At 52.5% G+C, this 26,983-nt stretch overlaps 1 protein-coding gene across 1 annotated transcript; it reads right to left on the reverse strand.

Moving 5' to 3' along the window:
* Positions 1 to 25,384, reverse strand: FZR1 (fizzy and cell division cycle 20 related 1). Its single transcript, XM_058820913.1, has 14 exons — positions 25,280 to 25,384; positions 12,964 to 13,103; positions 12,469 to 12,594; positions 12,192 to 12,255; positions 11,307 to 11,434; positions 10,816 to 10,898; positions 10,208 to 10,391; positions 9,944 to 10,009; positions 9,452 to 9,554; positions 7,671 to 7,855; positions 6,091 to 6,324; positions 5,415 to 5,519; positions 4,182 to 4,274; positions 1 to 3,151 (listed from the first exon to the last, which is right to left on the reverse strand). The coding sequence occupies exons 2-14, from the start codon at positions 13,030 to 13,032 to the stop codon at positions 3,110 to 3,112; spliced, it is 1,482 nt and encodes a 493-aa protein (XP_058676896.1). The 5' UTR covers positions 13,033 to 13,103; positions 25,280 to 25,384; the 3' UTR covers positions 1 to 3,109.
* Positions 25,385 to 26,983: the final 1,599 nt, after the last annotated feature.

A 26,983-nucleotide genomic window follows, 5' to 3' on the forward strand; every position in this document is an offset into this window, starting at 1 on the left:
TAAATTCATAACCTGTTTAATGACAGTTCAATTGCTTTACATGAAGGTTACAGCGTGCTCCATGTTTGTTTTCCATCACATGACACCTGCGATACAACGATGCCACAGACTTTTGTCACGCAGCTCTGGGAGGACCCTGTGCCCGAGCCAGTGCCCACGGATCACACACACTGACACATCACCTCAGCTCTGCCCTTTTCTCTCTTGAGCAGCAGGTGACAGTGACAGTAACACCCTGAGACACCTGCACACACCCACCTGCACACGGATACAACTGGGAGCCCCTGCCTGGCAGCAAGGCAGAGAAGGTGGCAGCACTGGGCTGACAGCGAGCTCAGGGTGAGCAGCCCGTTCCTGCCATGCTCTGCCACCAACCGTGTGGCCACAGAACAGCCCTGGCTGGCAATCACTAACCCTGGCCTGGCAATCACTAACCCTGGCCTGGCAATCACCAGCCCCCCTGCCAAGTGCAGTAAGAGAAGCCACCACGAGCCAATCTCCTCCCAAGGCAGACAGAAAAGCGAGATGTAGACACAAGATGCACTTTGGGAGAGTCCTTGGCAAGAAGGGACAATAGTGGGGGACAGAGCAATGAGGAGCTACCCCTGCTGTGCAGCTGGGAGCACTGGGCAGTGGCTGCAGTGCCCAGCTGGCACTGCCCACCCCACAGCACTGCCACTCCCCCCAGCATCTTCTGGGACTCCTTGAAGTTCCCCCATCACAGGGGGAGAGGCAATTCCACTCCTGTGGAGTCCCAGGGCACTGGGGAACCCAAACATCACCACACTCACCATACACCCTAGCTGGGTGCCCTGCTCCCTCCTGCTCCAGAACGGGCTGAGCCCTCCTGTGCACCCCCAGCCCAAGCACCTCCACCCTCCCAGAGGAGAAAGCAGTGTGTCCTGGGGGTCTGCAGAGCGCTATTTAGCAGGAGGCAGTCCACAACAAGAAAACCCACAGCACCAGCCACCAGCCTCCCCAGCTCCCCTGAACGGCCCTTTCCCCAGGTGATGACACCCACAACACACCATTTCTTCCTGCAGGTGACCCTTTACTTCAAACCCATTCCTCACTTGAATGATCCAACTTAATTTAAACTCCTGGGTGCTTTGGGGTGCTCCCAACCCACAGTGATGTGGAACAGTGGCCACAAGTGGAACAAACAACACAAGACAGGCCCGGGGGTGACTTCAAACCATGCTTCACATCCCATGGCCAGAGCTACACTAAAGCAGTTGCACTCAAACAGTGTTTCAGAAACTCCATGGTAATTTAATTTTGGTGGCAAGTGAGACTGTGAGATGACAAAGGGGCCTGTGGGCCTCGGAGCTGCCAGGGGGCTCCCAGCACCAGCTCCTCACCAGTGGCTCCCAGTGTGTGTGACACAGGCACAGCAATGCCAGCCTGATCCCAGCACCAGCTCCTCACCAAGTGGCTCCCAGTGTGTGTGACACAGGCACAGCAATGCCAGCCTGATGCCAGCACCAGCTCCTCACCAGTGGCTGCCAGTGTGTGTGACACAGGCACAGCAATGCCAGCCTGATGCCAGCACCAGCTCCTCACCAGTGGCTGCCAGTGTGTGTGACACAGGCACGGGTGTGGTGGCACACGTGGTCCAGGCTGTACTGGCCTTCTCACACCTTGGCTCACCCTAAGGATACTGGTGGGACTGGGGACAGACAATCATATTCCTACCACCTGGTTTTAGGGAAAGAAGGGAAAGCAGACAAAACAACAAAGGAAAAAAAAAGCAAGGGAAAGCATTACTTATGCAATCTACAGGGAGAAGACAAGTCTATATACACAGCCAGGGAATTGCACATGGGAACAGGAAGCAATGCTGGGAGAGGGCAGGAGGCAGGCAGGGCCTGGGCAGGCACAGGCACAGGTCAGATGGAACAGGCTGTGCAGCCTGACAGCTTCTCTTAAATTAAAAGCACCACACACACACACACACAGAGCATTTCTGATACACCCCATGGGCTCCAACACCAGCCAGAACTCTCGTCCCACACAACCTAAAAACCCCAAACCACACACCAAAACTCAACAGCAGGGCCCTGTGTGGGACTTGGAGATAACAAAAAAGCAATGCTGCAGCCCTGCTTCAGGAGAACCTCTCTTCCAGCCAGAAGAGGCCCTGCTCACCCCAAAAATCATATCTTTAGGATTTATTTTTTTTTCTCAAACACATCCCAACTGCTTTTGGCCTCATGGAGACTCCAGAGCAAGGCATCCACACAACAGCACCAAAGGAAGCTCCACATGCACAGGTGGTTGGGTGGGTTTCTTTTTTTATAAAGTCCTTGCTTCTGCTCTCTGGTAACTCCCAGGATCAGCCCAGAAGATGAAACAGCAACTGCAGAACTTCCCGAATCTGCTCCCTTAGAGGTGAAGCTTTTTCAAGTCTCCTCCAAAGTCTAGAGCCCCAAAGTGTATTTGTTCAGAGGCAGCTGTCAAGCATGCCCAAAAAAATCAAGCTGTCTTATGGAATGATCATGTCAAGTACTACAGTACCTGTCTGGGGAAAAAATGAAAAAAAAAGGAAAATAGGCAGTTCTCCAGTTTCTTCCTGGAATGGGGATGCCAGGCTACGAACAAAGCCCTTAGATGCCCAACCTGGAGCTGTGCCCCTCGCAGCAGCTGTACCGGAGCAGCCTGGCTGGCTCCTGCCTCCAGAGATGGCACTCTGGGACACAGAGCAGCACGTCAAACCCCTTCCCACAGCAGCAAGGACAGGCTCCTCTCTCGCAGGAGGCACACCATGGCAGGGGGGATGGCCTCAGTCCAGTCTCAATGGTCCATGTCACACGAGTCCTGCCCAGCACCATCCCGACGGCCGGAGGACGCAGGGTTAACATTGCCCTTGTACCCGTTTCCCTTAATGAAGGATGAATCCAATAACCTTTGGCAGTTCCCTCCCCTCCCCACCCCATCCCAAATACTGCCCAGCCCTGTGGGTCACAAGCACATATTTAATGAGCTGGGTCCTCCTGCAGTCCCACAGCTCTCCCTCCCCTTGGCTGGGCTCCGGAGGTCCATGCACGCCGAGGGAGTGGTCTGATCCTGGAATGTCAGGCTGTAGGTTCCCGGGGCACAGGGAGGGCATTTATCGTATCCTGGTGAAGAGGTTGAGCACAGATACAGACTCCTGACAAGGGAACACAAAGCAGGGGGTGAATAGCTGTTACTCCACATGCTTCTGGGTTGGTTTGTTTTTAACCTGGTATCTCTAGCTCAGGGTAAGACTCCAGCTCACAAATCAAAGTCCAACACCATAAATATTCCCATGGGTTTGTTTCAAACGGTAGCATGTGCACAGCTGGTCAGAGTGCCATTCCCAGAGCGCTGCAGGCAGGTGTACCCCAGAGATGGCAACAACTGGGGGACCCCCAGGATCAATGCCAGCTCGCCCCAGTCCCTTCCTCCAAATCCCTCTGCCAGGGATCCAAGAAAGCTCTCAGAGCATCAGACACAATCTGCTTTTGGTGATGCCAAGTTATCACTGGCAGAATCCATGATCCCATTTTCATCCAAACCCCCATTTTGAGCAGTTCTGTAAAGAACCTGGGGATAATCATGGAATCACAGAATGGTTTGGGCCTCAAGGGGCCTTAAAATTCATCTCCTTCCACCCTCTGCCATGGGTTGCTCCAAGCCCTATCCAATCTCGCCTTGGATCTTCCAGGGATCCAGGGGCAGCCACAGCTGCTCTAGGAAACTTGTGCTGGGGCCTCCCCACCCTCACAGGGAACAATTCCTTCCCAAAATCCCGTCTAAGCCTGTCCTCTGGCACTGGGAAGCCATTCTCCTTGTCCTGTCCCTCTAGGCCCAGGTGCAAAGTCCCTCTCCAGCTCTCCTGGAGCCCCTTTAGGCACTAGAAGGAGCTGTAAGGTCTCCCTGGAACCTTCTCTTCAGCAGGACACCCCCAGCTCTCCCAGCCTGCTGTCACCCGAGGGCTCAGCTGCTCTGCTGTGCTCAGCAGCCCTGGACCAGCCTAGAGGGATGTTGTGTCACACCAGCCTTGGGCACAAAGGGCAACCTTTTACTTAAATCTCAGCAAAGTTGAATCCTTCACTGCCCCAGCCCTTGATCTGCAGGAAGGGATCAGGGAGGAGGCAGCAGAGCAGAGCCAGTGTGGCCTGAGGTGCCCCAGGCAGCTGCTCCATGCCTGGCCTTACCTTTGTCGAGCGAGTTTTACTGAAGACGTTCCAGAAGCGTAAGGTTTCATCTCCAGCTCCTGTGACAATGGCCTCCCCATCAGGGGACATTGCCTAAGGACAAGACAACAACCTTTAGCACCTGTCACATTTTTGAGGTTTGAAAACAAGACCTAGTTGGAATGCAGGAGAGATTTAACTGTCCTTCCTACTCGTGGTAGAAGCCAGCTACCTCCACTTTCAGGTGCCTCAGCAGCCTCAGGGGCAATTTGGGCCCTGGCACCTTATGGTGCAGCTGTGGAACACATTGGGGGAGTGGTGTGGAAAGAATATTTGTGCTAATAAATCCAAGCCATGTGTAACTGAGGCTGTTCCTCCCAGGACTATCAACCTGCCTGAAGGCAGGAAGATGATCTGACTGGATTTTCTGGCTGTATTGGTTGCTTACATTGGGATCTACCTCCCAAAACATAATCAGCATTTGTCAGCTCCACCATGAACTGCTGACACCACCATGTAACAGTAACAGCAGATATGAGATGGATCAGGATTACCCACAACAAATGCTTAATTCCCTGGGCAGCAGTCATCAGTGAAGAGGTGTGAAGTCCTCTGGGAGCAATGAGAGAAGCTTGTGTTTCATAAAATCACAGAATCCCAGAATGCTTTGGGTTGGAAGGGACCTTAAAACACATCTCATTCTGCTCCCTTCCACTGTCCCAGGCTGCTCCAAGCCCTGTCCAGCCTGGCCTTGGACACTTCCAGGGACCCACGGGCAGTCACAGCTGCTCTGGGCAATCTGTGCCAGGGCCTTCCCATCCTCACAGGAAGAATTTCTTCCCAGTATCCCATCTAACCCTGCCCTGTGTGAGTCTGAAGCCATTTCCTCTTGTCCTGCTATTCCAGATCTTTTTCTAAAGTCCCTCTACAGCTCTCCTGGAGCCTCTGAGGCACTGGAAGGTCTCCCTGGAGCCTTCTCTTCTCTAGGCTCAGAAGTTTTCTTAGAAGAAAACTCAGATGTTTCCTTAGGAGAATTTGGCAGGCTTTACTATCATTAACAAAGCCTCACATTTCCATAGCAGCAAATCCAAGTGTCCCTTGCAGGCACAGAAATGTGTCAGAGTTTTGCACTGCTCATGGGGAGCGTTCACATTCCCGCCCAAGCAGCTTATGGTGCCACTGGCACTGCTGCTTTGGGTGCCAGCTGGGCACACCTAAGCCAGGTGAGCAGCTGGAGCCACGGCCACCACTCACCAGGTACAGGACTCGGTAAGAGTGCCCTGTGAGCTTTGCTACTTGAGTCAGCGAGGGGTATTTCCAGACGAGGATCTGGTTCTGAGAGTATCCATGGGTGCTCACCTGAAAGGGGAGAGGGGAACATGAATCATACAATCATGCAATTGTTAAGGCTGGAAAAGACCTCCAAGATCATCAAGTCCAACAGTCTACAGACTACACCACTGCTCTGGGCAGCCCATTCCAGTGCCTGACCACCATGAAGAAATTTAAACCTCCCCTGGTGCAACTTGAGGCCGTTTCTTCTTGTGCTTGTCACCTGGAAGAAGAGCCTGAATTCCACCTGGCTGCACCCTCCTGTTAGAGGAAGAGAAGGTGCCCCCTGAGTCTCTTTCTTTGCAGGCTGGATCCCCATAGCTGCTCCTCAATAGCCTTGTGCTCCAGCCCCTTCCCCAGCTCTGTTCCCTTCTCTGGACATGCTCCAGCCCTCACTGTCTTTCTTGTTGTGAGGGGCTCAAAACTGACCCCAGCACCTGAGGTGCCTCAGCAGTGCCCAGAGCAGGGGGGCAGTCACTGCCCTGGTCCTGCTGGCCACACCCTGGTTGGTACAAGCCGGGATGCCCTTGGCCTCCTTGCCTACCTGGGCACACCTGGCTCATGCTGCCCACACTCCCCAGCACAGGGAAGGACTCACCAGCTCGTTGGCGTGTTTGGACCAGGCCAGGTTGCACACCTGGGAGCCGGTGTCGATGCACTGCAGGGGCTGTCCTGTCAGCGTGTTCCAGAAGCGGATGCAGCGGTCGGCTGTGCCCCCCCCTGAGGCCAGCAGCCCGTGCTGGTGTGGGGACCAGGCAATGGCCTTGACTGCTGCCAGGTGCTCTGTGTATTGCTGGACAGGACTCAGGCTGGAGTGATTCCAGACAAGGAGCTGGCAGAGAGAAGAGACATGATCAAACCTGTGCATCAGTCATGTGTCCACTACACCCACGAGGCACAAGGGGACTGATGAGGCCAGTTGGGCAACAAGCTGACTTCCCATAGCTCTGCTCAGACATGCACAGCTCCACTCTGCACTTCACAGAATCATGGAATGGCTTGGGTTGGTTCAAGCTCATTTAGTTCAAATCCCTGCCAAGGGCAGAGACACCCTTTAGTAGACCAGGCTGCTCTCAGTCCCATCCGACCTTCAGGGATGGGGCAGTCACACCCACCCTGACACCACACTCAGCTGAGGAGTGTCCTACCCCCAGGCCATGTGGCAGGAACAGGCCCTAAGATAAGGGAATAAATCTAAAGAAGCAGTGACACTGAAGGGGGCCTCAGACCCTGCTGTTGTCTTTCTGGCTGTATCATTCCAGAATACATCCAGAAATCTGCTCAGCTCATTAGGAGTTATTCTGAGCAGGAGGAACTCAGTCCAACCATGCTGTCACACAGGCACTGGGCACATTCCCTACCTAGCAACCCGCTCCAAAGGCCTTGGAACCTGCTTTTTTGTGACAGATGCTTCTCCCATATGGTGCTCAGTGAGCTGCAAGCCTGTGCTCCAGGTATGAGAACTCACAGAACTCTACCTCAGCTTCCTGCTGCATACAAACATTACTGCAACAAACGTGACCATACACTACCCAAACAAAGCCAGGAAGGGCAGCTTAGCAGTGGCTTTGTTGAGCTCAACCCCCTGAGCCAAGCTAGAGATTTAATTAGCCAAATACAGAAACAAAATTAAACTTGCCTTTCTCATTTTATTAGGAAGAGAAGACTGAGTAGAAGCTTAGCATGATTTATGTTTGGTCATGGTCCAACAACCAAAACAAAAGTCCTTTTCAGAGAGGCCAAACATCCTTAAAGAATCACTGAACCATTAAGGTTGGAAAAGACCTTTAAGATCGAGTCCAACCTTTGACCTAATCCCATCGTGCCCAGTAAACCATATTGCATATCCACTTGTTTTTTGAACACTTCCAGGAATAGCAACTCCCCCACTGCTCTGGGCAGCCTGTTCCAATGCTTAACCACTCTTACAGTGAAGAAATTTTTCCGTAAGCACAGAATCATACAATGGCTTGGATTGGAGGGGACCTCAAAGCCCATCTAGTTCCATCCTTTGCAATGGGCAGGAACACCTTCAACTAGACCAGGTTGCTGCACATCCTGTCCAGCCTGGCCATGAACACCTCCAATGATATAATAACGTCCAACCTGACAACATTTCCCCTCGCCCTAGAAAGAAAGGGGTGTGACATTTCCCATGAGCCCCTGGAAGGAATGTACCTTATTATCGTTGCCTCCAGAGGCCAGGAGCTGGTGGTCCGTGGACCATTTGAGCCCACAGACCTCCTGCCTGTGTCCCTGGAGCCGGCGCTCCGACTGCAGGGGCGGCGTGCGGATGTCGCGCTGCAGGATCATCCTGTCCCGGCTCCCGGACGACAGCTGGTCCGCGTTCCACGCCAGGGCACCTGCACCAGGGACAGAACCTCAGAGGTGCTCCAGGAGCCACTGATGCTGCAGAACACCTCTGAGGTCACCAAGTCCAACCCTCAACTCAGCACCACTGTGACGGTGTTCACAGCGGCTCTTGGATGAGGGAGTCAGATCTTCGTCTCTTCCATGTTTCAGAACACTTATTATTTTATGATATATATTACATTAAAACTATACTAAAAGAATAGAAGAAAGGATTTCAACAGAAGGCTAGCTAAGAATAGAATAGCAAAGAATGAAAACAAAGGTTTGTGGCTCGGCTCTCTGTCCGAGCCAGCTGGACTGTGATTGGCCATTAATTAGAAAAAACCAACATGAGACAATCACAGATCCACCTGTTGCATCCCACAGCAGCAGATAATCAATATTTACATTTTGTTCCTGAGGCCTCTCAACTTCTCAGGAGGAAAAATCTTAAGGAAAGGATTTTCCATAAAAATGTCTGTGACACACCACCGCCACGTTCACCACCAAACCATGTCCTTGAGTGCCACATCCCCATGACTTTTAAACACTTTTCAGGCATGATGACTTCACCACTGCCTGAGGCAGCCAGTTCCCATGATTTGTAACCCTTTCTGTGAAGAAATTTTCCCATTATCTAATCTTAACCTCCTGTAGCACAACTTGAGGGCACACCCTCTCATCCCTGGGAGCACAGCCCAACCCCCACCTGGCTCCACCCTCCTGTCAGGAGTTGTGCAGAGCCACAAGGTCCCCCTGAGCCTCCTTTTCTCCATATTGAGCCCCTCCAGCTCCCTCAGTTGCTTCTGGTGCTTCAGTCTCTTCCCCAGGTCTGTACCCTTCTATGGACATGCTCCAGCCCCTCAAAGTCTTTCTTGTTGTGAGAGATCTAAAACTGACTCCAGGGTTCAAGGGGGGACCTCAGCAGTGCTCAGCACAGAGGGATGGTCACTGCCCTGGTCCTGCTGGCCACATTATCAAGTCCAACCTTTCCAGTCCTGCAGCAGTTGGTAAGCAAAATGCAGCCATCAGAGCTGCCAGGGTTTAAAAAAAAGACCCTAACAAACCTCAAAGCACTCCTTGCAGACCTCCTTTACATCCACTCTCTGGAGTCCTACATCAGGGCACAAATAGAGGTTCCCTGAAAAAACTGACTGCAGGTATTACCAACCTCACTTCACAGTGCAGTAAAGCACAGAAACATCTTGGAATGTGCATGGATTTCCCAAATCTCGCCCCAGAGCTTAGATTCACAACATCTCCGAGTAGAAAAAACCAGTCCTCCAAAAAAGGGAACTGGAAATCTCAGAGTGAAGCTGCCAGCAGAGCTGAAACTGGAAGCCAGCAGCAGCGAAGAGATGTTGTAACCAAACCCAAAAAGCCTCAAGCAAGGAGGAAACACCTGCTGCAACACCCAACCACCATCACACCGAGATCAGAACAGCAGAGTTATGGGATGATAATATTTTGAACCTGCTCAAGAGGACAGCAGGGGATAAATATCAATCCTGGTACTCTGAGTTCCCTATTTCCAGCAGATCCCTGGCTAACAAAGTTCCATCAGGAAGAAGTGACCCCTCAGAACCCTCTGCTTCCCCACTCCTTACCAACTCTGGCTGTGTGTCCCTCCAGCATGGAGAGCTTCTTTCCTGCAGCTGCATCCCAGATCTGTACAAAGCCCTTGTGAGTGCCAACGGCCACCAAGTTTCCCTGCACAAACAGAGAGCCAGGATCAGCACAGCCAGGAAGCACAGGCAGAAAACTGAAAGTTGAGGAGAAGACTTGACATAAATCCCACAAGATGGAAAGCATCCAGAGTTCTTCCATTTGACATGTTTTTCCCTACTGAGAGGCCCAAGCAGCCTGTCTGGAATATATTTATTGTAACATTTTATTGTCAAGAGCTGAAGAAGCAAACTGGCTCCTTCTCCCTCCCACTCCTCTTAGCAATGCCTGGAGAACCTCAAGATACAAGAGTCTGCTCTCCATCCCCTCCCTTTTAGCAGAGAAAAACCAGCTCAGGGAGCTAACTACAGCTATGATGACAATGACTATGTGCCCCATGTGTCAGCTGTCCCTGGTGACAGTGTCATACTGACCCGCTCTGACCAGCCCACGGAGGTCACGGAATCGCCTTCCACAGAGAGGTCGCACAGCCGCGTCACCTTCAGAGAGAGGAACGGGGTAAGGGACGTGGCTTTGTCACACTGGCTGTCCCACAAACCACAGCTGTGCTTGGGATAGAGCGTGACAAGTGCTGAAGCCCTCACACAGCACATTCCATAGCCCCAGAATGCTGGAAAAACCCTGGAAAAACCCTACATCGAGGGGCAATTCAATCTTCAGACGCTCATGACCATTACCTGACTCGTACAAGCACTCCACAGGTAAACACAAGTCCCAAGGCCAACGCTGAGGACGTTAAGAGAGGACCAGTCCACCAGGTTCAGGTAGAAGTCGTCCTGCAGCTCTGGGGCATCCAGCACTTTGAAAGGAATCTTGGAGATTTTCCGAGTTGGTTTTCGAGGTGATCTTAGCAGCTTCTGACTGTTTACAAAAACAGATAAAAAAACAACTACAGGAATCTGCACATCACAGCAGATGGGAGGCACAGGTGCAGCCACTCTTTATAGAGCACTCTGAAGTTTCTATAGAAATGCAGACACAAAAAGGCTGCACAACCCTTTTTCAGCAGCAAGACTGGAAAGAATTAGGTTCTGCTCCTACAAAGGAGCTATGAAGTAAATTGATTACTGAGAGCTGACCAAGACATGTCAAGCACACAGACAGGGTGGGCATCTGAAGACATTCTCAGAATTTGACTGTTTTATTTACTATCTCTCCAGATTTCCAAACCAAATTCACATTTATTTTAGAGCTTCAGGCAGAAGTCCTAGAGAACCCCACTGAACCCTCTGTCCCCTCTATCCCAGCCCTTCCCTTCTTTTAGTTTGCAGAGGATCAGTGTTACCTTTTGTTGCTGACAGGAGACAGGGAATAGGGTGAGACCTCGTTGCCATCATCCGGGCTGGAGCGTTTTGTGCTGAGTGAGTACTGCATAAAGAAACACCAGGTGAGGACCCTGCTATGCCCGAGGCCTGGGGCATCACTACCAACGTGCACTGCTGCCAAGCTAATTCCAACATCCACTTTTCCCTTTCCCAGGTGCTCCAAAACCATACAAAACCCCTCAGCAACACTCCAAGTCCAACAGCCTGATTTGGCCACTCACCACGCTGCCCAAAAGCCTGGCTCACACAGCTTTCCTGCCAGCACAAACACAGGAAGCACACTGCTTGCTGCACACTCAGGTTCCCTTTGCAGGCCACATTTGCTCTCAACAGTTTATCTCAGCCAAGCCCCAACACCAACTCACTGCAGAGCAGCCAGGCAGAGCCCTGTGCTCTGTTCCTGTGCCCCACACACAACCCCCACTGGTGCTAATGCAAGTAACCAACTCACAGTGAAGAGGGATTTCTTCTCTGGGGTGGATGGCTGCAGCCTCCTGTCCTCTGTCTGGGGGTCCTGCACCTTCTCAATCCCTGCTCCCAAGAGTTCATTCTTCAGCAAGGCAGAGTAGGCAAGGCCATCTGTAAACCCAAACAGGCACAGAGCAGAGAGCTCAGAGCAGGAATAGCAGGGAGTATCAGGATCATGTGTGCCTGACCTGGAGAAGGGAAGGCTCCAGGGAGACCTTAGAGCTCCTTCCAGTGCCTAAAGGAGCTCCAGGAGAGCTGGAGAGGGACTTGGGACAGGACCTGGAGGGACAGGACAAGGGGGAATGATTTCCCACTGCCAGAGGGCAGGGATGGATGGGATCTTGGGCAGGAATTGTTCCCTGTGAGGGTGGGCAGGCCCTGGCACAGGGTGCCCAGAGCAGCTGGGGCTGCCCCTGGATCCCTGGCAGTGCCCAAGGCCAGGCTGGACAGGGCTGGGAGCAGCCTGGGACAGTGGGAGGTGTCCCTGCCATGGAGGGGTGGAAGGAGAGAGGCTTTAAGGTCCCTTCCAACCCAAACCAGTCTGGGATTCTGCAACTTGTACTCTCACAGAGTCTCTTAATAAGCCTGGGCCCCCCATTTAGAATCAAGATGTGTAGCAAGTTTCCCCTCCTTCCACTCCTTCAGGAAAGTGATTTCATGACACAGTAAACAAAGGCATAGACTCAGCCTCTTGCATCCAGACACTCATCAAAAGCAGTGAGCTGGTACTCACTCATGATGTGGGCATTTCCCAAAACACCAGCATGAGTTTTGGCATAAGCATGAGAGTGCCAGTATGGCCTTAACCTCCCCAGCAGTTTGCACTCAGAGCTCTGGGCACTGCCAAGCAGTAGAAGGGTGATCTCACCTTTGCCAGTGTCTGATGTAGCATCCTTTGCTTTTCTGTTTTGGCTTGGTGATTTTTCATTTTCCTGAAATGGAGAAATATGCCATCACCATAGAGAAACCTGAGGGTATATGGTGGAACACAAACTGCAGGGAGCATGGGGTTTGAGAACACACTCAGTGGAACTCAGCAGAAGAGCATGGTGCAGGAGGTAAGCAGAGCAATCATGTCAGCCATAACAAAGGTACCACTCCCTTGGTTCCAAGGCTGAGCTGTAGGAGAAGGGAGCAAAACTTACATTTATTCTGTGGAAGTTGATGCTCCAGTTGGCCCCAGCTCTTGAGGGAATGAATCTGTCACCATGCTTACTAGGAGAAGACATTGGAGAATTGGAAGGTGTCAAAGTTCTTCTTATCTCTGCTACCTGAATTAAAGAAAAAAAGACATTGACCTTACCCTTGTCAAGCCCCAGAGTTGGTTAGTTTGTTAGGCCTCAATTTTTTATGGTACACCTGTAGTTGCTGAGTTTATGTATTAAAAAGGTATTACTGAACTCCACAAAAATATCTTCACCCCTTTTTGCAACCTGAACTGAGGTCATATATTCAGAAGCTCTCTTAAAGTGAAGCTATTTGGGTATTCATAGAACAGCTGAGGAGTTCACACCTGCCCACAACCCAACAAAAGACTGTGGTTTGCTTTGAGGAGGTGCCAGGCCTTTCAAAAGCTCCAGGAAAACAGTCACAAGTGAGACAGACAACATAACAATGAGCCTGAGCCCATGTGTACTCACACAAGGCATTGTGTTCTCATTCTGTATGTTGATTTGCCGTAGGAGACGTCTCTCATAGTCCTGATCCATGGTGGGAATGGCTGCAGAGATCAGCCAGCTCAGGAATTTCTGTTTGTGAAGTCCAAGCAGTAACTAGTGTGCTGCAACACACAGGAGAGAACAACAAAATGTTACACTCCTCCCTGCTGAAACAGCCTCTCCAAAGTCTCCTAAGCCTGTTTTTTGAACTTGAGACCACTTTTCCTATGCAGAGCATTGGTGCCAAACTTGTGTGTCACTGAAGAATGCAGGCAGCCAGAATTCTGTGTCTGACAGGACCTCACCCCACCTGGAGCAGGGACTGCCCTGGGCCCTGCAGCAGAATTTGGCAATCCTTCAGAACATGGGCACGAAGACTCCAGGAACCTGCAGCCTCTCCTGTCCAGGCACTGGCACTGCACAGAGAGGTGTGGCTGCCCCATTCATAACAGTGTTCAAGGCCAGGTTATATGAGCTTGGTGTACTGAAGGTGTCCCTGCCCATGGCAGGGGGTGGAATGAGATGGGCTTTAAGGTAATTTCCAACCTAAAACACTGTGGGATTCTGTGATCCCACTGCTCAGGTCAGGGGCACAGGAGCAGTGCTGGAGGTGGGATGTTTTTAGCCATGTCAGAAGTACTGCAGACTTTTAACACCACCCACTGGAGGAACACACAAGGCACACTAGGCATCTAGTAGTCCCAGTGAACATTCCATGTCTGATGCCTGCACTATCCCAAATCCTCCTCCTGGCTGGCACAAAGCTTGCTCACTCACACAGCTATACAATCTATAAGCAACACTAACATCATTTAAGCACATATTTTAAGCGTATATTTTAGGACAGGACTGCTTCATAGCTGATATTTGCCTGGTAAATTAACATGTACATCAATAAAAAATAGATGAGCTGACACTTGCGTGAGAATACACAGCCACTACCCTTGCCAAGCCCCAAGGGCAGAGAGCAGCACCCCCAGGGTCCAGCCTTACCCATCACACACCTTGAGTGCCTTGTCCACAGCTGACATGGGCACAAAAACACCAGAGGAGACATCAAGTTGGTCTTTCAACCCAAGATAAACATATCCAAAGGCAAAGGTACACCTAACACATAAGCAAATTCCCAAAACACACAGGTATCTGGAGGCAGTGCAGAACAAAAAGGGATTTTCATTCCTGTTATTGCATAAACATTTATGGCACCTGGCCAGAGTCCCAGCTGCACAAATGGAGGCGCCTCGAGATATAAACTTGTGGTAAAATCCCCGAGGCAACTGCACACAAAGCTGGGCTGGGAGGAGGCTGCCCAGGGAGCAGCTGCACAGTGCCCCACTCAGGGACAGCCCTAGAGTGCCCCACTCAGGACAGCCCTGCACTGCCCCACTCAGGGCAGCCCTGCACAGTGCCCCACTCAGGGACAGCCCTAGAGTGCCCCACTCAGGACAGCTCTGCACAGTGCCCCACTCAGGACAGCTCTGCACAGTGCCCCACTCAGGGACAGCCCTAGAGTGCCCCACTCAGGACAGCCCTGCACTGCCCCACTCAGGGACAGCCCTAGAGTGCCCCACTCAGGACAGCTCTGCACAGTGCCCCACTCAGGGACAGCCCTGCACTGCCCCACTCAGGACAGCCCTAGAGTGCCCCACTCAGGACAGCCCTGCACTGCCCCACTCAGGGACAGCCCTGCACTGCCCCACTCAGGACAGCCCTGCACAGTGCCCCACTCAGGACAGCCCTAGAGTGCCCCACTCAGGGACAGCCCTGCACTGCCCCACTCAGGACAGCCCTGCACTGCCCCACTCAGGACAGCCCTGCACAGTGCCCCACTCAGGACAGCCCTAGAGTGCCCCACTCAGGACAGCCCTGCACTGCCCCACTCAGGGACAGCCCTGCACTGCCCCACTCAGGACAGCCCTGCACAGTGCCCCACTCAGGACAGCCCTAGAGTGCCCCACTCAGGGACAGCCCTGCACTGCCCCACTCAGGGACAGCCCTGCACTGCCCCACTCAGGGACAGCCCTGCACTGCCCCACTCAGGACAGCCCTGCACTGCTGCCCCCAGGAGCCACAGACCTGCCCAGGGCTTAGCAGTTAAAAACTGGGGCGAGTCACCGAGCTGCCAGGGGTGCAGCAGTACATGCTGCAGTTCAGTAAGATGTGATGAACTTTCACAATACTCTGTGAAATAAGCTTGAAAACAAGGCAAAGCACACAGACTCCACACTGCAGAGCTGATGGCCTTGCACCTCAGAAAGGTACAGGAAATGGGGTGATATCAAGGTGGTGATCACTGGGGTTCCACAGGGCTCAACCTTAGGGCCAGCTCTCTCAAATGTCTTTGTAAGTGACTTGGGGGCCGGACTGGAAGGTCCTGAGTGGGTTTGCTCGGGAGGAACTGCTGACATTCTCAAGGGTAGAGAGGCCACACACAGAGACCCTGACAAATGTGAGGGGTGGGAAATCCCCAGCCATGTGGTGTTTAACAGGGCAAGTGTCAGATCCTGCCCTGAGATGGGGCAGCCCTGGGTGCAGGGGCAGACTGGGGATGAGAGGCTGGAGAGCAGCGCCCTGGGAAGGGCCCTGGGGGTCCTGGTCAGTGCAAGTTGGATCTGAGTCACTGCTGGGTCCTGGCAGCCCCAAGGGCCACCCTGTGCTGGGGGCACCAGGCCCAGGGAGGGATTGTCCCACTCTGCTCTGCCCTGGGGCAGCCTCAGCTCCAGTGCTGGGGGCACTTTGGGCACCACGAGATCAGAAGGACCCAGAGCTGTTGGAGAGTGCCCAGAGGAGGGACACGGAGCTGGGGAAGGGCTGAGGAGCAGCTGAGGGCACTTGGCTCGTTCAGCTGCAGCCCAGGAGACTGAGGGGAGGCTCCTCGGGGGCTGCAGCTCCTCCCCAGGGCAGGCACAGGGGCAGGGGCTGAGCTCTGCTCTGGCACAGGGACAGGAGCCCAGCAAGGGCTGCAGCTGTGCCAGGCCTTGGCATGGAGCTCAGGGCAAGGTTCTGCCCCCCGAGGCTGCTGGGCACTGCCCAGGCTGCCCAGGGAATGGTGCCAAGGCCGCCAGAGCTGCAGGAGCTCCCAGGGCTGCTCAGGGTGGGGTTGTTGGGGTGGCTGGGCAGGGACAGGGCTGCGCTGATCATCCCTGAGGGTCCCTCCCAGCTCAGGAGATCCTGTGGTTCTTTGAGCTATGCCATTTTTCAGTACCAAAACTTGGACTTTTTACAAATGCTAAAATGCTTTCCTTCCTTAACATTAAGCATGCCAACACTTTTACAGGAGCATCCCTGAAATAGAAGTCAAGCTGGTTCTGATCACACCTGCTTACCTCTACCACCTCCTCCCCCAAGCTTTTCTCTTTTTTAATTTAACACATTACTCCCATATGTTCTTTCAGCGTCAAAACTGGAGAAAGCTCCCAAATTTAACAGAGATCAGCTTCCACCAAATGAAGCAGAGTCAGAGACGACATAATTGCAGTGAAAAGTTAGAAAAGTCTGTGATGCTATTAATAAAGCAGATTTAGAAAATAAAAATTAGTGCATGCCATATCAAACACTCTCCCTCGTTTTGAAGTTTACTTACCACCACCCTCACCGACCCACAAGCTACCAAATGTGTGTCTCAAATGAAACAGTCCAACAAAATGCTCCCTCCCCCCTTTTCTTTTTTTGGGGTGTTGTTGTTTTAACACCATGAGTAAGAGAGCTCAGCCTGCAGAACCCACACGAGGAGCGTGATCAGCCAGGGAACACCACACATTTGAAGTGTCCTCCCAAAATGGCTCAGCACAGCATTCGTGAGATCCAGATCCAGTTACACAGCAAAGAGACATTTTAAATTCTGCATCTGAAACACATTTGACTATCGAGCTTTCCAGTTGCCATCTGCCCAAATTTCACCTACAACTTTCACTGAGAAACACAGCACAGATTGTTCAACACAGAGACTGCAGAGGCAGAACACAGCAGTGAATGTTCAGCACCTGAACAGTGAGATGTTTTCACCCTAAAACCTGTGCCACTAACAAGGCCAGGGAGCACCTCTGGTTTGTAGGATGCTCTTGCTGTCTCTATATTTGTCCATGGGAAGCGAGTCCATTTCCCCCAAATCAGGTACAAAAGGCTTTGCCAGAAGGACTTGGGGTGAGAGCTGCTGGACATGAGCTGGTGTGTGCCCAGGTGGGCAAGGAGCCATGGCCCATGGCTGGTGTGAGGCACAGTGTGGCCAGCAGGAGCAGGGCAGTGACCATCCCGTGTGCTGGGCACTGCTGAGGCCCCACTCACATCCTGGTGACAGCTCTGAGCCTCTCACAAGAGGGCTGGAACACGTCTGGAGAAGAATGGAGCTGGGGAAGGGGCTGGAACACCAGGAACAGCTGAAGGGAAGCTCAGCCTGGAGACAAAAGAGGTTCAGGGGAGACATTCTTGCTCTCCACAACTCCCTGACAGGAGAGTGCAGGTGGGGGTCAGGCTCTGCCCCCAGGGAACAAGGGACAGGACAGGAGGAAACAGCCTCAAGCTGTGCTAGGGGAGGTTTGGGTGGGACATCAGGAGGAATTTCTTCATGGAAAGCATGATCCAACACTGGCACAGGCTGCCCAGGGCAGTGGTGGAACCCCCATGCCTGCAGGGATTTAACAACTGTGTGGATGTGGCACTTGGGGACATGGCTTAGGGGTGACCTTAGCAGTGCTGGGGGGATGCTTTGAGTTATGTTAGAGGCCTTTTCCAAACTGAATGATTCTGCAAGCCAATGATATGTGGGTTTGAAGTTCCCTTTAAGCTGAAGAAATAAAAGATCTTGAGGAGCTACATGTGTTACATATTCTTCAGACACCATTTTGTCACTAATTATGCAGTTTATGCTTGGAGAAGAAAGGTGGGATTTGGTGGAAGGGTTTGGATTCTGTGAGAAGAATCTGTATTCTGACTTTGTTTGTCATGCACCTTCTGTCCTGTCTCTGAATTGGCTGCATTCTCTCACAGCTCATTACCTTCAGAACAATACTTACAGGCAGAGTTGGGGTGCTGAACAAGTGCCTTTTGTTCTTTTTATTGACCCAACCTTCATGCATTCAAACACAAAAGTGTTTTTTCTTGGTATGGCATGTTTTTAATAAGCCAGCATGCAGAACACCAGGCCTGGCACGGAAACAAGAGCAGTAATTTTGCAAAATTATTTCTGTGGTTTGAGGCAGGCTGTACCTGTTTGGATTCTCCAGCACACACTGAAGGAGGTGTAAGAGATGCAGGTTGGTTCTGTCAACTCAGACATGCTCAGCTCAAGCAGTTCAAGAGCTGGATGATTCCTGACCCTTTTTTATTCCAGAAATTGTTCATCTGCCTTCTCTTCTGGAAGGTATTTGGGTGGGTAAGTGTTTAACACAAGAAGGGCTGATGAAAGTGAGAGACTTGGAATACCAAGGACAGGATGTAAATGTAAATGTAGATGTAAAGCTGAATATATTTCCTAATTTACACTGGGCCAAAGAGGAGGGGTAAAGGATGCCTTGGTAACTTAAATACCATCAATGTTATGTTGATGCTTTATTTTGAACCATCTCAAGTCTGAAAAAGGTTGCCTGGAGCTTTTCTTACTAGTAAGTCCTAAATAGACCCCAAATTTATAGTCAGCAGGTGCCTACCCACACCCAGAGATGCTGCCTGCTCTTTGGGCCTGTATTAAATGGCAGAGGCTTTAAGGTAAAAACACATCACTACTCAGGTGTTGAATGTTTCCAAGCTCTCTGGAATGGTCCCATCATTTGCTAAGGAGAAAAACTACACAAGTACTTAGTCCTCCAAGTTATGACCAGCAGGCTCAAAATCAAACCTGGATGTCCTGCTTCCCCACATCCAAAATATTCATCTTCTTTTGATTTGACTAAACCAAATCACAGTACTTGCAAATCAATAAGGCAAAGCCCTCAGCTGGCAGCAGAAGTGGCAGTTCCTCTATCCCTGGCAGCCTCCTCATGCCAGCTCCAGGTACTGACCACCCAAAAAGCCTAACCTGGCCCCAAAGGGTTGATAGGTCTGGCTGGTTTAGAAGGCATCTCCTCCTCCTCAGCCTGGAGTACTGCAGACTATTACCAGTTATGGATTCCTTTAGAGGCTTTTGAACAAGCAGTAAGGGAAAAGAGTTAAAAAATACCACCACCAACAAAAGCCAGGCCATAGGTTTGAGCTGTGCAACAGTCAAGACTATCAGGAATGCACTCATGCCAAGGCTTCACAGGACAGCCTCTGGGAATGAGCAAAATAAAAATACTCTGTGCTTGGCCAAGCTCAGGCAGAGCTTGTCCACATTTAACCCACAGGAACATTACACCAACCAAGCACACCTTTCCAGGAACTGGCCTCCCTCCAAATCAGCAATAGCACCAAAAGTTAAAGTTGTGTGTTTTACCAATATTTAGCTTTTTAAAGTTACAAGGATATAATCTGTTACCCAGCAATTTATTAGGGTATAGTGTGAGAAGCATTTATTAAATCATCTATTTACCCCTATGCAATGGGAGCAGCTAAAGCTTTATTTCAACACCAACTACAACTTCTGCTGCCTTGCCCTCATCAAGGAAGCACATTCGCAGCTTTGTATGACAGAGATCACACTAATGACAAGTAAAAATTACTCAGTGTTATGGTGTCAGATGGGATCTTCACCATTTGTCCTCACACTCCTGAAGATGCAACACCACCAAAATCCAGGATGTTGGAACATGGCAAGAGCCATCACACCACAGCAGTATTCTTCAGAGCATAGGATAAGGGTGACTGCTCTTCACTGAAGGTCCTGCAAAATTCCACATTGTTCTGCCTTTCCAAAGCATCTTGCTGAGCACCTCCTGCCCTGGGCACTCAAACACCTTTATGCACTCACTGCCCTCAGCCCTACAGTGCCCCTGTTCCAAAAGTGCCAACTCTTAGTGACCAGCAATCCACACAAACTGAACTGCAGCTTCATTTGAAAGCAGAGGGTTCAAGGGCAGAGCCAGAACACTGACTGCATCTCCTGGCTGCACTCAGGCACTCAGTCTGGGACAGGAGAAGCTGGAGATGTAAGTGAAATGCACAGTGATCTGTGCCTCCCTTCACTTCCCACAGCAGAAAACATCTCTCCTTCCTCACAGGCAGAAAATATTCCCCCTTCCGCACAGGCCCAACCTGCAATCCAGATCAGAGGTGACAAACATTTGACCTTCTGTACCTCCACCTGCACTCACAGACAAGCTTCAAGACTTTCCACAGCCCTCCATGATAACTTCAGAAGCTCAGGTAAAGCTTCACCTCCACCATCCCAAAGTGATGCACAATCCCACCACAATGACAGAGAAACTCTGACTAGCACACCACAAAAATTTAGGGCACTCTGCTGGCCGAGGCTGCAGGAAGCCTGCAGGAGCCAAGGATGCAATGCTCATGACACAGAGCTCTGCTTGTGGCCTGGACTGTCACGAGCCAGCAGAAACTCGGGGTTGAAAGACCTTCAGAAAATAGCAAAATCTGTCTTTGGAAGGGTCTTTAGCAAAGATAAACACTGGCAGCACTGATCACAGAATCCCAGACTGGTTTGGGCTTGAAGGCACCTTAAACCTCATCTTCTTTCACCCCCTGCCATGGCAGGGACACCTCCCACTGCCCCAGGCTGCTCCCAGCCCTGTCCAGCCTGGCCCTGGGCACTGCCAGGGATCCAGGGGCAGCCCCAGCTGCTCTGGGCACCCTGTGCCAGGGCCTGCCCACCCTCACAAGGAACAATTTCTTCCTAATGTCTAATAAATCTTCTCAATACACCATTACAAATCCAAGAGGTTTTCACCAGGATTTTTGTATACATAACAGTTGCTCTTAAATGCAAGTAAGTGCTCCTCGAAGAGGCCACTCCACAAAGCCCATGAGGAACATGACACTTGCTGCCCCTCACACAGATGATGTTCAGGCATCACCATTGCTTTCAGTACAGATGTTTTTTCTAAATCCCTTTTTTCTCCACAGCTAAAAGAAAAATAAAAAGTGAAGATGATAGTCAAGTCTGTACTCCACAGACCAGTCTATTTTCAACCTTTCAACTAAAACTCAAATACAAGAGATGGCAACTACAGCAATCAGAACCAGCAGCTGCCCCACTGGTGCAGCCACACAGCAGCCAGGCCCCTCACTGAGGGGTTCCAAATTTGCCTCAGCCAGTTTTTAATAAGTCAGGAGAATTATAGGGTTGCTATTTTACCTTCATAAATGACGTTTTCATTCAATACACATCCCACTGCAGCTTACCATTGTCTCTTGGCAGCGCAGAGCTCATCCAAGCAGACATGACAACCACGCACTCAGCAGGGGATTTCTCAGAAAATCACCACTATTAAGCCTCCTTTTTATTGCTTGCAGGTGGTGATTATTTCACCTTTTCACCATGATGCTCTGTAAATAAGAGGGACACACTTGTTCCCAGGGAATACAAAATACAGCATGAAGCCCTCAGCAGCACAGGAAGCCTTGCTCTGGGAAAAAAAGCACCACACACGGGGTCACTTTGATGGCACCTCTTTCCCGTGGGCCAAAAGGCCCCTAATTAACAGGAAGTCTCCTTAAAGAGCTTTATCTGCTACAAAAGCAAAACAAACAGGAGGCAGCAGCAGGAACACTCCTGTTTCAGAGATGCAGTAATTGGCCAAGGCACCTGGTGAAGCAGCACCTGCAGCCCTGGCTGTGCTGGCTGGGGATGCTGCAGGGGCTGGGGTGAAGAGCAGGCTCAGCTCCAGCAGATCTGGCCTGAGAAACACCAAGTGCTGAGCGAGTTCTGCTGCTTCCATTTGCCAATGGAAGAGGCTCCTGCTGGTCCCCGTGTGCTCAGGCAGCACAGCCCAGAGCCCCATCCCTTCTGCAGGGGCTGGGGGCTCATTCCTGCACTGGGGAAGGGGCTGGGTGTGATTTCCCCAAGGTACTTCTTGCCAAGGAAAGGACATGTACAAATCTTACAATGTTCTGCTTTGAGATTTCATCTCAGTCCAGGACATAAGCAGTGCCAAACACGTGCCTCTGACAAAGCAGGGCCTGATCAAACCCCACAGTTATCTCCACACTGCCTGGCCCCCAGAACTCCCCTCAGATACAGAAGCTGAGCTCTGGTAGTTGCTGGCCTCCAGAGAGGGACAGTTACAGCCACAGCACTTCTGTTTCCACCCTCACCTGGAGGCAGTTTTCCTCATACAAACATTTTGTACAAGTCACTGGACAGACAGGAGAAACAAAGGTTCTGCTTTCAACCAGTGACACCTATTTTGGTAATCACCTAGAAGACATTGACTTATTTGATTATTCTGTGTAGATTCAAAGAATCATTTAGGTTGAAAAAGCCCTCTAAGACCAGAGTCCAACTGTCCCCTCAGCACTGTCAAGGCCACCACCACTAACCATGCCCCAGGTGCCAGATCCACATGTCTGGTAAATCCCTGCAGGGATGGGGACTCCAGCACTGCCCTGCACATCCCAGTGTTACAGGGAATCACAGGGTGGGACAGGTTGGAAGGAACACAGAGATCATCTGGTCCCACCTCCCTGCTTAAATAGGGTCATCCCTCAACACATGGCACAGGATTGTGTCCAGACACTTCTGGAATATCTCCAGTGAGGGACACTGCGCTCCTTCCCTGGCAGCCTGTTCCAATGCTCAGTCACTGCACAGGGAAGTTCTTCCTCAAATTCAGGTGGAACTTCCTGGCTATGAGTTCCTGCCCCTTCCTCTTGTCCCATTGCTGGGCCCCACAGAGCAGAGCCTGCTCTCTGCTCTGAGCCCTCCCTGCAGGCACTGAGAGAGGATGAGGGCTGAGGTCCCCTCTCAAGGCTGAACAGACGCAGCTCACTGAGCCTTTCCTGAAGAGAGACATGCTCCAGTCCCTTCAGCATCTCTGCAGCGTTCACTGGAGGACCTCCACATCCCTCATGTCCAGAACTGGACACAGCACTCCAGATCTGCCTCAGCAGGATCAGCTCCCTGGCACTGCCCTTCCCAAAGCACAGCAGGATCTCCCTGGCCCTGGCACACATGGCTGCCCAGGAACAGCCTGCTGTTCACAGCACACCCAGGGCTCTCTGCAGCTGCCCCAGCAGCTCAGAACAGCCTGCACTGGGCTCACTCCTCCCCAGGTGAGGATCCTGCACCTGCCCTTGCTGAAGCTCTGACAGTTCCTTCCTGCCCTGCCCTCCAGGCCCCTCTGCAGGGCTGCACAGCTCTGGGGGGATTGGCCACTGCTCCTGCTCTGTGTCAGCAGCTCAGGAGGCACCAACTCCTTCATGCAACCACTGATGGACGAGTTAAACAACACTGGGCACAGGACTGAACCTGGGGGCTGAGAAAAAGGAAGTGGGGATGGACAGAGTGAAGTACTTAGATCTTAGGTAAGTTTTTAAATAAATTTTTACATGTCAGTCACTCCAGACTCAAAGAGGACTGACTTATGAGCAGAAAAAAGGACAAGAAAAGGCTACAGAGTCTGCATTTTATAACAACTTACAGAACCTTCACGGCTTTTTGTTTGCTTCTGTTTAGTAGTTTATATTCTCTGTCTAAGCACATTTTTCATACGGCTACTGACTTTAATAACATTCAGTTTTCCTTTAAAAGATCCACAGAAAACTGTTGTCCAATTATCTTGTACTTCCCAGTGGGTAAAGACAGCTGAAAGCAGCAGTTTTAGAGATACACACCCTGGTAAGGCTTCCAGTAAAGGAGAAGTCAGTGCTCTATAAGCAAAGGTTAAAAATTCCCCAGCAGCCCAGTCCACAGAGCATCACTGAAAGGTCAGGCATCCAAACCTCTGCTTCATCAGAACGCCTAAAGTACTAAAGGTGCAATGGTGTCCTGGTCAAACTACAAACATAAACCACAGAATTTACAAAACATGACAGCCTCAGTCAACAGCCCCACAAAACTCTGCTTCTGTATTATAATAATACAACCAAAATCAGACTAACACGAGATTACAGAATCCCACAATGGTCTGGGCTTGAAGGGACCTTAAACCTCATCCCATTCCATCCCTGCCATGGCAGGGACACCTCCCACTGTCCCAGGCTGCTCCCAGCCCTGTCCAGCCTGGCCTTGGATCCAGGGGCAGCCCCAGCTGCTCTGGGCACCCTGTGCCAGGGCCTGCCCACCCTCACAGGGAACAATTCCTGCCCAATATCCCATCTAACCCTGCCTTCTGTAAGTGGGAAGGCATTCCCTCTTCTCCTGTCCCTCCAGGCTCTTGTACAGAGTCTCTCCATCTTTTTTGTCGGCTCCTTCAGGTTCTAGAAGTCTGCAGTGAGGTTTTGTTGCACACAGCACAACTGCTCTCTGAAGAACCTTCAGCACAAAACACTGGGCTGTTATCATTAAATACACACAGAAAGAATTAGCACCTCACAAAAAAATGGGCACAAAGCCTTCAAGAGAGCTACAAATCAAGAGAAAACAATCCTCCATGCCATGAACCCAACAACACCTTCCCGAGGTGACGCCAATGTGACCTGACAAAACCTCCCTGCCCCAGCAGAACCTTCTCACCACCTGAGGACCTTCAGTTCAGGCTGATCCTGCACACAAATCCCACGTGCAAAATGTCACCAACAGGTTACAAACACCCTGATGAAACACACAGCGATAACGAGCTCCCCCAGACCCATCGGGTGGGCAGGGGCACATCCACCGAGCTGCAGTAAACAACAGACTGCTGGCCGAAGTTTCTGCTGCTGCTTGGCAGCTCCACACCACTGAAATCTCTGTCACCGTTTGTGTTATCAACTTGATCAGGAACCCAGAGTTAATCCAGGCTCCGTTTTTTGCGTCTTTCCCCAGCGGGCGAGGACACACGGACCGAGCAAAAGGCTCACACCGCGAGCTCCCAGGTGCTTTGCACAGCCCCGGCCCCGGCTGCAGGTGCGGGATGCCCGTTACCAAACACACCGGAGCGTTGGGGCTCACCGGCCCCGCCGTGACGGGGCACAGCCCGCCCGGGCCCGCAGGAACCGGCACGGACCGGGCCCATCCCCGGCCGCAACGGGCGGGGAGGGAGAAGCGGGGCTGCTCGGGCACCGGCTGCCGAGGGACAGAGAGAAGGAGAAAGGGACTAAACGAGGCAAGGCAGCCCCAGCCCCGCCCGGCCTGGCCCGGCCCCTCCGCACAGCCCAGCCCGGCCCGGCCCGGCCCACAGGCCCGAGCCCCCGGAGGAAAGTGCGGCGCCCAAGGCTGCCGCAGACCCCCGCCTCGCCGTGCCGTGCCATGCTCCGCACCGTGCCCCGGGCGCTGCCCCGGCCGTACCTGCTCCGGTGCCGGTGCCACCAGCCGGCCCGGCCCGGCCCAGCTCCGCCTCCTCCGTCAGCACCCGCCGGCCCCGCCGCTGCACAACATGGCGGCCGCCCCCGCCCCCGCGCGGGGCACGACGGGAGCGCGCCCCGCCCGCCGCTTCGAACACACACAGGAAGCGGCGGCGCGCGGCGCCATGGCAACGGTCCCGCTGACGTCACCGCCGGGACATGACGTCATGGCCGGTCCCGGTGTCCGTGTGTCCGTCCCTGTGTCCGGCTCTGAGGGGCCCTGGGAGTCCTTAAGGAGGCCCTTGGGGGCAGCTCTTGGGGCCTTGGAGGGTTCCTTCGGTCGCTGGGTGTGTGTTTGTGTGTTCTTGGGTGCTTGAGGGAATTCTCTTGGTCCTTGAGGGGCTTTAGGAGCGCGTCTGGATCCCGGGAAAGGACTCACCGTGTCCCTGAGGGGCTCCCTGAGTCCTTAACGGAGTGCTTGGGTCTTTGGGGGGCTCCTTAGTGGGAGTTTCTTGGTCCCTGCAGGGGTTCTCTGGGGAAGGGTTTTGGGTCCTTAAGGGGCCTCTTGCGTTCTGGGGGTTGTTCCTGGCCCCTCCAGAGGGCCTGGGATTCCTGTGCCCCCAGACATTGTCTGTGACTCAGTGTAGGACCCCCCAGGACCCCGCAGAGTGGCCGTGCCTCCCCCATTCCTGCTCTCTGGTCCCCATTGCTCTTCCCAGAGAGGCGTGGGGTGAGTGGGGGAAGCCAGCTGTGTGTCCAGCCCCTCCTGGGAGGGCACTGGGGCAGGGGTGGCTGCTCAGCCCCACATGGCCTGGGAGGAGCGGGGGCAGGTGCTGCAGGAGGACTCTTGGCCCTGTGCCCTTCTCAGCACTGCTGGAACCCCCCAGTTCCTGCCCATGCCCACAGAGGGGGCCCGGGGTGCCTGTGGGGGGCAGAGGGTGCCTCCCCCCAGACTGCTCTGGTGACACCAGTGACCATCTCACTGTTACCCTGCACAGGACAGCCACCCATTCTGGCCCTACTGCAGCAATGCAGCAAGCTGCATGCAATCCCTGATATTAACCTTGGACTCCTGGGTTATCAATCATGCAGCTCAGCCTCCCATAACAATCAAGTCTCTCTTTAAGGCTCCCTTGTATGTTATTTTCAACAAGAAACACCTGATAGCTGCAGTCCTGAGAAGGAATAAAATCATTCATAGAATACCCTGAGCTGGGAGGGACCCAGAGGAATGATCAGTGCAGCCCCTGTCCCTGCAGAGCCACCCCAATACCCCCACCCTCAGCACCCCTGAGAGCTCCTGCAGCTCTGGCAGCCTTGGCACCATTCCCTGGGCAGCCTGGGCAGTGCCCAGCAGCCTCGGGGGGCAGAACCTTGCCCTGAGCTCCATGCCAAGGCCTGGCACAGCTGCAGCCCTTGCTGGGCTCCTGTCCCTGTGCCAGAGCAGAGCTCAGCCCCTGCCCCTGTGCCTGCCCTGGGGAGGAGCTGCAGCCCCCGAGGAGCCTCCCCTCAGTCTCCTGGGCTGCAGCTGAACGAGCCAAGTGCCCTCAGCTGCTCCTCAGCCCTTCCCCAGCTCCCTGTCCCTCATTTGGGCACTCTCCAATATCCTTATGGGCAATGGATCCTCCTGATCTTGTGGTGCCCAAAATGCCTCCAGAACTAGCAGATCCTGGGCTTGGGCCTTGAGGAACCCAGAAACTTCCCTGCA

This window comes from Ammospiza caudacuta, chromosome 28 (assembly GCF_027887145.1).
Source record: "Ammospiza caudacuta isolate bAmmCau1 chromosome 28, bAmmCau1.pri, whole genome shotgun sequence".
Taxonomy (NCBI): domain Eukaryota; kingdom Metazoa; phylum Chordata; class Aves; order Passeriformes; family Passerellidae; genus Ammospiza; species Ammospiza caudacuta.

Excerpts from the sequence above, each read along its gene's own strand:
- FZR1 (XM_058820913.1), bottom strand. The coding sequence starts at position 13,032 with ATGGATCAGGACTATGAGAGACGTCTCCTACGGCAAATCAACATACAG. Across the intron at positions 12,256-12,468 it reads TCAACTTCCACAGAATAAAT|GAAAATGAAAAATCACCAAG; the intron begins GTAAGTTTTGCT and ends TCTCCATTTCAG. Across the intron at positions 10,392-10,815 it reads TCTCCTGTCAGCAACAAAAG|TCAGAAGCTGCTAAGATCAC; the intron begins GTAACACTGATC and ends TTTTGTAAACAG.